Source organism: Embiotoca jacksoni, unplaced genomic scaffold, assembly GCF_022577435.1.
Source record: "Embiotoca jacksoni isolate LCO1_2020_lvr unplaced genomic scaffold, fEmbJac1.0.p SCAF_72, whole genome shotgun sequence".
NCBI lineage: Eukaryota > Metazoa > Chordata > Actinopteri > Embiotocidae > Embiotoca > Embiotoca jacksoni.
In genome coordinates this window covers 1,166,167-1,174,629 of record NW_027185428.1, presented here as the reverse complement: position 1 = coordinate 1,174,629, position 8,463 = coordinate 1,166,167, and the positions used below count along the sequence as shown (strand labels likewise).

Sequence of the window (8,463 nt, the reverse complement as noted above, 5' to 3'; positions counted from 1 at the left end):
CTGGTTGTATGAATAATAGAGCCAAGCTGTGATATTTGATGGTACGACAGAACTGGAGGTCGAGGTTGGGGAAATTAAGAGGAGGAAAGATGAACCAAAAGGAGACAGAAACGAGACGAAAGCAGAGCAACACTCAGCGTGGTCGGCGTGCAGCTGACTTTATCAGCTTTAAAAGATAAGTGCCGGTCTGCTGGCTTCCAGGGGACGAATACAAGACCCAAAAACCACATCCAATCTAACACAGGGATCTGTCTGGTGCTGTGTTCAGCCAGGTAGCTCCAACTTCATTGTGAGCTCGCTGCCAGGCCTCGTGCCTTTGACTGCCTCCTCTCTGGCACACGAGACCCCAACACCAACAACATGGATCCACATACTGGGCCTGACAGGTCATCAGGGGTCAAAGTCTGGACACTTCTTTCACCCTCGACCCTTTGTTAGTTTGGCCCCTGATCTGACCGACCAATCAGGAGCGACTGAGCTGGACAACACGTCAGCAATATTAACATTTTACCACCATGTCATGTATTCAAACCAAACCGGTCCAGCTAGCCGCCGCTAGGATTGTAAGTGCGTGACTATCCGTGGTGTTACGGTACGGGTGCTCGGAGCGACCAAAAAGGACCAAAAGAGACCCGACTTCACCAAATGGGTTATTTAATAGAACTATAACAAGTAGAAACTATATTATATTACACATTATATGGAATTCTATTCTAATTCTATTTTCCCATTGAGGAGGTGGAGGGATATTTCGAGTGATGAGCAGGATGTGATGTCATGATGATTTGTCCAATCAGATCTCTGGATCAAAACTACTGGTTGTATAATTCTGGGTTATTAAAACCCTCCAGCAGGACACAGCTGTGTTTGGTCCAACATCTCCACTGCAGGAAAACCCAGTCTGGCTCAGCTTTTCTCGGAAAACAATGCGACAACATCCAGCATACTGGAGAACTTAACATACACGTATGTGTACGTATACGGTGTGAAGGATCCAGACAGTATTTGACGTCTCTACAGTCGACAATCTGATTTAAAAAGCTGCAGTTCATCTTACCGTGCAGGGCGGCTGCATCCAGGGCTCGCCATCGATCTGCATGGGCAGCCGTCGGGACGTCCTGTGAGGAGACAGTGGAAGGATGAAGAGGTGTGTGTATGTGTGTGTGTGTGTGTGTGTGTGTGTGTGTGTTGGGGGGTTTGGTGGGGTGTCAGATCACACACACCTCTGAGGTACCAAAGGCTCGTTAACACCGTCTCAGGGCTGGGTCAAACACTGCACCCTTTGTTCCCATGGGACCCGTTCCCAGACAGACCCCCACTCTTTAAACTCACAGACCCAATGAGCACACACACACACACACACACACACACACACACACACACACACACACACTCTAAAGTTATTTTAGGACTTTCATGCATGCCTCTCCAGCTACAGAAACACAGTACGGGAGAATGGGTGTGACGAAAGCTTTAATTCTGGGTTAGGAAAATATGACGGACAGTTTGCTGGACGAGTCGGATGAGAACTTGTAAATGTCACTTCTTTGGAGCAGAAAAACATCTGAACTACATCCACTTTCTACCGTCCACCATCACAGGAAACCATCATACATGGAGCTGAACCTGTCGTGTACATCTTGATCCTGACACACACTTGCATTACATATACGACATATTATTGGTATACTGAGTGTGCACGTATATACTGTATATGCTTAATTGCAATAGGTGTAAATGGGGATAAGCATTTATCATTCTGTAGCTGCCCCCCCCACAATTATGACGGATTAGGACGGAGCACATACACATGCAGGGTTTGAATTCCACAGTGGTTTTGGAGGAGCTCTGTTCTGGGTGGTTAAACCTTCTCTCTCTTTCCCTGCCGTTCCCACTTCAGGATCCGGGCATAAAGTTCTGTTTACGACCACAAAAAGCAAGCAGGCAACTGAACTCAGTGACTGTCTGTCTGCATCTTCTGTCTGTCTGTCTTTCATCTCCCCTGAATCCCTTTCAGTAATGTGGACATTGCGGCTCACAACACGACAGCGTTTCCTACATCCTGCAAGTCAGTCTGATAAAAAATAGAATTGATGAGATGCATCAGAGTTTGGGGAGTGACTCGTATAACTGGGGAGACTCCTTTGAAAGAGGTCGGGTCTTCTGCTCAGCTGCTTTGGGCTGGAGGAGGAGGAGGAGGAGGAGGAAGATGGGGTGAGCTGAGGTTCAGAGAGCATCTTTCTGTCAGACTGCTCGTTATCACCTCCATCGCTGCAGCATTGTTGCAACTGCAGCCTGTGACCTCTTTCTAATTGATATGTAGCCAAATGAACACATTTTTACAACTAATCTTTTTTTCAGGGACCTTATTGTACAGAAAATCACCTTGTGACTATAAAATGGAGGATTATTTAGAGCTTGTGTCCTTTTCAGCTCCTTTTCAGCTCCACTGTAGTTGGAACTCCGCACATCTGCCGTCTGTGTTGAACCTGTTTCTGCCTCTCATGCCTACCTTCCTATTTCAATATCCTATCCCACCATGGATGTGTTTGTGTGTGTGTATATATATATATCTATATATATATAGATATATCTATATATAGATATATCTATATATAGATATATATAAAGAAAGTTAGTTTTATTTATATATATATGTGTGTGTATATATACACACATATATATAAATAAAACTAACTTTCTTTGGCTAAAATGCTGTGTTATAACAAAAAGTGGTCATGAGTGTGTTTGATAGCATTTGAGTGATTGTTAACTTGTGTGTAACAAATGTGTTTGTTGGTGGGAACAATCTGAATGATTGAATTCTGAGCTACAATCCAGGCTTGAAATATATAATTTAATATCTGTTACTGTTTAGATACTGCAGGGATTTTCAAATGCACAATAACACTGGAAAGGAATGCATTTTTTATCCTCCATGTACGGGAGATGGATGCATTTTGTGGTGAAAGTAGAGTTTCCAGTTGGTTGAGCAGAAGGAAGATAAAGGGAGTGGAGGGTGGTGACATGAGACAGATGAAAGGTCGGACGGAGAACGGAGATGAGAAGCTAACAGGAAGGAGGAGGATGGTTTGCATGTGGGGAAAAGATGGAGGGAGCAGCTCAGAAAGAGTTGTGACCTGATGGTGACGTTGGCGCACTGGGCCAGCCGGCGTCCTGCACTCTTCAGCCCGGTGTAGATCTGTCCCATCTCTATCGCCCCCTCCAGGCCGACCACCTCCAACAACCGGTCGCTGAAATCTGTTACAGAGAGTGAAAGAGTGAGGCACAAATACACAATTTTTAATTCACAATGGACGTGGGAAGGTTCTGCTGGTATAGGATACAAATGTGTTCCAATTCAGCCAAAAACAAATTGACAAAAGTCTGTTGTTGTGGCGCCTTGTTGCTGAGAATCATTCTCCAGAAGTGATGCTTCTAACTCGGCCCCATCGGACATAACTGGCTTTGTTCCACGGTCAATTCTATAGTTTAGAAATATCACTTTTACAAACACTGAGTCTATTTTAAACAGTTTATTCACCAAAATCTGTCCTTTCAATTTGCATAAATTTTGCATTGTTCATGACCACCTACTCCGATCGTCTTGAGTTGTGGCTTTAGGTTTCCCTCCACCCAAGAATATTAGATATAAAATGAATTGAATTGAATGAAGTGAATATTATCTGGACCTGGAGATGTCTTCTATACTCTAACCCTGCTTTCAAAACACAAAATGAATCACTAAAACTAAAACTATAAGGGGGTTGGAAGACAGACAAGTGATGATACATGTTAATTTGAATCCTTTTTGACAGCACTTAAATTTTGCGTTTACATTTTATGAGACGATGAACCCATTAAGGATATTTTTTAAACTGCCACTTGAAAAACGTCTCCAAATTCAGTAACAGTTACACAACTATGAGACCAACTATGGCCTCTATGGATCAAAGAAAATTTTAGATACAATTCTCTTTTTCCCTAGGGAGGCTGTGGCTCAGACGGTAGAGTGGTTTGAACACTAATCGGAAGGTTGGTGGTTCGATCCCCAGCTCATCCTGTCCACATGCCCAAGTGTCCTTGAGCAAGACACTGAATCCTAAGTTGCTCCCGATGTTGTACCATCAGTGTGTGAATGTGCTCCTGATGGCAGCACCTTGCATGGTGATCTGTCTCATGAGTGTGTGAATGGGTGAATGGAAAAACATGTTAAAGCACTTTGAGACCGAAAGATGATAAAGCGCTATACAAGTACAGACCATTTACCATTCCCCATCAGAATGAGATTTGGTTACCATGGTGACACATTAGACATCAGCATTTGAGTGGGGAGAATATTTCCCTCATCAATCGATTAGGTAAATGCTGCAGCCTGTGGGGAGGCAGAGCTATATGGTATAGACCACCCACATCGAGTATGTCACTTGTGCTTCTTCAAGCCCCTCCCACAAAACAAAACATTGAAGTCTGCCAAAGAAGTTTATGACAGAAAAGAGAAAGTAGAAAAAGAAAAAAAGAAATGATGTGTTAAATTGCTACAGAAATCAAAAAGTCCCACTGAAATCAAATGAGCAATCAACCAAGTCACATTGCAGTGTATCGCTGTATTCACATTAGGCTATATTAATATCACATTAGGATATATGAGTAGTAATGAACACATTTCAGAAATTTCAGAAACCTGAGAAATGTTTGGTCTTCACAGCCGGTGTGATAATTTGTGAGGTGCAACAGTGAAATCTGTGTTGGTATCAACTCATCTACACAAATTAACTGTAGTGGGAAACAAATCACATGGTAATGAGAATCAAGCTGGATGACTTTTTATTATGACTTATGACATGTTATTTTTTTGCCAACCCATTTTACTTTGTACTGGTTTATTCCATTTTATCAGTATCTTTATTTCTCAATCTTGTCATTAGGTTAGGTTAGGTTAGGGTTAGGTAGTTACTTTATTAATCCCCGAGGGGACACTTTTTCGCTACAGCAGCATACAGAAGCAATACGATAATAATAGAACAATAGAAAAGCAATAAAATAGCAGTAAAATAGCAGTAAAAATATAAAATATAAATATAAAATATAAAATGCACAGTATAGACAGTATATACAGTACAGTATATAGCTATATATATTATATACAAACAACCAAGAAACTCTCCTTGTTCTGTTAAATCTTGTAATTGGAAAATGTGTTTTGGTGCTAGATACAAAAATAGAGCCTGAGTTGAGTGAAATTTCTGCCAAGGACAAGTTGGAGTCATGAATTTTCACGTGGAGGAATTTCAGGATGTAAAATAGGACCGTCAAGGCCAGCTTTTTTCTCAAATATATTGGAACCTGGAGGCACATGACTCCATACTTTACTCCCTGCAAGATGTCACAGAAGGTGCACAGTTGTTGGAAACGATGGATTCAAACAGATGATCACAAGAACATTCAGAATAATCAAAAGGGGCTGAAACTCTATATCCCCAACTTGGTTTCCAGAAAGGCCGACTTCATACAGGCAAAGATAAAGGAAGATGCTGAAAGACAACAACAATGATACTGTACCTCCAATTATCCCAAACTAACTATGGAATCTAAATCAATGGGCCTTGTCAAGTTTACTGGAAACAAAGGTTATTTTCACAGGGGGACAGTAGGACTGGTGAGCACTCCTGAGAGTGTGAGCCAACTGGTTCAAGAGAAGAGAAGATGGTTCCATTTTTACAGTCTTAAATACAAAAATCAGAAGAGACCTTTGACATACTACTTAAAACACTGTAGAGGAATTCTGTGTCCTCGAAAACCACGATGGCAATCAAATGACAGTTGTTATTGAAATAGTGGAGTTAAAGAATGCATGAAGATTTGGGGAGTGCATTTAAAGACTTGCGTGATGTTGGAGACACGTGCCATCAGATATCCACCCGGAGTAAAGTTAATATGAAGTTAACTTCCTGAGTCTGTTAAAAAGGAACAGCTTGCATACTGTATGTGGCTGACTGGAGAAAAGCTGTGGCACCAGACAATCGGTTGGGCGGTCTGTTGGTGTTGCCCAAAGGACAGAAATAACATGTACTGTATCAATAGTTCAAGCAGCTGAGGGATGAAGAGCCAGAAAACAAGCCAAGACTGAGCCGAGACATGGTAGAACCACGTCCACCCAGGCAGAAGAGTCCCGTGCAGGGTGAGTGGTCTGTGGTGATAGAAAGCTTCAGAGGAAGTTACGAGCACTGAAACTCGCACAGAAAGACACCAAAAAATTTGGGGTCATGCAAGAGGAGTCTCGAGGTGCATGAGGACAGTTAATACTGCAAACCCTCCTATCAATGTACAAACCTAGACCGACAAGGAGGATGACACCCCTGAGCATCACGACTATCTTTGCTCGTCGCCGTCCAAAACCGATAAAAGAGCGTATCCCCGCTGAAAGTTGCTATTTTTGTCTCGTTTCCTGTCTCCAGCAGGGGGCCACGCCCACTCGCAAAACACATATCAGATGTATCATCTCACCACACCGGATGTATGTCACACGTTTCGTGAGGTTTCATGCATCCTGTGTCACGGCGAGCGAGCCGTTTGGCCCCGCCCACTTGCAAAACACATATCAGATGTATCGTCTCACCACGCCGGATGTATGTCACACGTTTCGTGAGGTTTCAATCATCTGTTGACCTTAAACATCAACTTCCTGTGTCACCACATTAGAAACCACCGGATGAGTTAGCACTCTTTGTGTCAAGGTTCTGGCATCTGGGCTCGGACCTGCTCTCGCAGAAGGTTTTGGCCGAGTCGTATCATTAGGGCCCGAGCACCGAGCAAACAACACAGGCATGATAACAGCCCCGCCCTGAAGACCCCTGTGGGGTAATATTCACTCATAGTCATAGCGCCCCCTGTTGGCCACTGGAAATGACGCTTTTCATACTTTCACATTCTACGTCGAGCTGGTTGATCACATGAACCTACAGTCGGGTCACAATAACCTAAACATGTAGTTGATGATATATTGAGACATTCGTTCGACTTTGTCAATGGGCGTCGCCGTGACGATGCGACAAAGTTTGATGTCTCGCCGTGACACAGGAAGTTGATATTTAAGGTCAAAGGATGCTTGAAACCTCACGAAACGTGTCACATACATCCTGCGTGGTGAGATGATGCATCTGAAATGTGTTTTGCCAAACGGCTTGCCAGCGCTCCCTGCTGGAGACAGGAAACGAGACAAAAATAGCAACTTCAAGAGGATATACGCAGTCCCTCGCGCGCTGCACGTCGGGGAGACGGCTTCGGGGAGACGGCTTCGGGGGGACGGCTTTGGGGAGGCGGCTTTGGGGAGACGGTGCGCCGGAGTGCGAGGGCCCATACATCACTGCTTGCAGTTTTAATGATGTTTTATTTCTTAACTTTTAATTAGGTTCTCTCTTTTCATTGATTATTCTGTCTTTAGTCAAATCAGAACACCTGCTAAGTGTGACAAGTTTTCTCTTGTGCTCAGTACGTCATGCATTTTTGTGTAGGAAGCTGCATGTGTGGCATTTGAGTGCTGCCATTCATGCTGAAGATGGAAGAGGATGATAAAGGCTTGTATGGGAATAGGTTTGCTTCAACTGAGTCACTGTCACTTTACATTACATTTCATTTATCTGACTCTTTTATCCAAAGCGACTTACAATAAGTTCATTTCAACCATGAGGGTTTAAAACCAGAACAACAAGAATCAAGAAAATACAATTTCTTCAAGAAAGCCAAACTACAAAGTTCTGTCAGTAAGTTCCATGTTAAGATACTAAAGTTCTACTGTTCAAGGTAAAGTCTGAAGAGGTGTGTTTTTAGTTTGTGGTGGAAGATCAGAGTTTCTGCTGTCCTGATGTCATTGGGGAGCTCATTCCACCATTTAGGAGCCAGGACAGCAAACAGTTGTGATTTTGTAGAGTGTTTAGCTCAGTGAGGAGCAACAAGCTGATTGGTAGAAGCAGAGCGGAGTGAACGGGCTGGGATGTAAGGTTGGACCATGTCCTGGATGTAGACTGGACCCGATCTGTTCGCAGCACGGTACGCAAGTACTTTAATATTTCAGATGACAATTTAAGAGAAAATGTCAAAGCAGAGTAAGGAACAAACATTTCAAAATCTCTCAGAGGCTGTGCTTTTATTTTGTCAGTCCCTGTAGGAATGAAGAGTGGCACATGCACTAGTACTGTATGTGTGAGTTAAAGATATAGGACTTGTCATTGCTTGCAAGTAATAATATGAATATGAAGACTGTAGATGGTTGTGTGATGAGCTGTTTGTTTCATACCCCTCCAGGAGCATTTCAGAAGTGTTTTCACTCCCTGATATTTTGGACTTTCTGATTTGGTAGTTTTTCCTTATTGTGCTTTTTTATTTTTCCTTTTGTATGCTTTAAATGTTTCTATTTCTTGCCTGTTTTGTGTTTATTGCTGGTTTTTGCCACACCGTTGATAT

General features: G+C 42.9%; 1 protein-coding gene across 5 annotated transcripts in view; it reads right to left on the bottom strand.

Annotated features, from left to right (window-relative positions):
- Positions 1-8,463, bottom strand: part of LOC138215306 (diacylglycerol kinase beta) — a 127,013-nt gene that overhangs the window by 3,909 nt on the left and 114,641 nt on the right. For 4 of the 5 annotated variants that reach the window (XM_069177393.1, XM_069177392.1, XM_069177391.1 and 1 more), the window contains 2 exons: positions 3,141-3,261; positions 1,058-1,118 (listed from right to left, as the gene is read on the bottom strand). In XM_069177393.1, coding sequence (XP_069033494.1) covers positions 1,058-1,118; positions 3,141-3,261 — 182 coding nt within the window. Of the gene's footprint in view, positions 1-1,057; positions 1,119-3,140; positions 3,262-8,463 lie in introns of those variants that run through there. The other variant, XR_011179718.1, reaches the window with a different exon arrangement.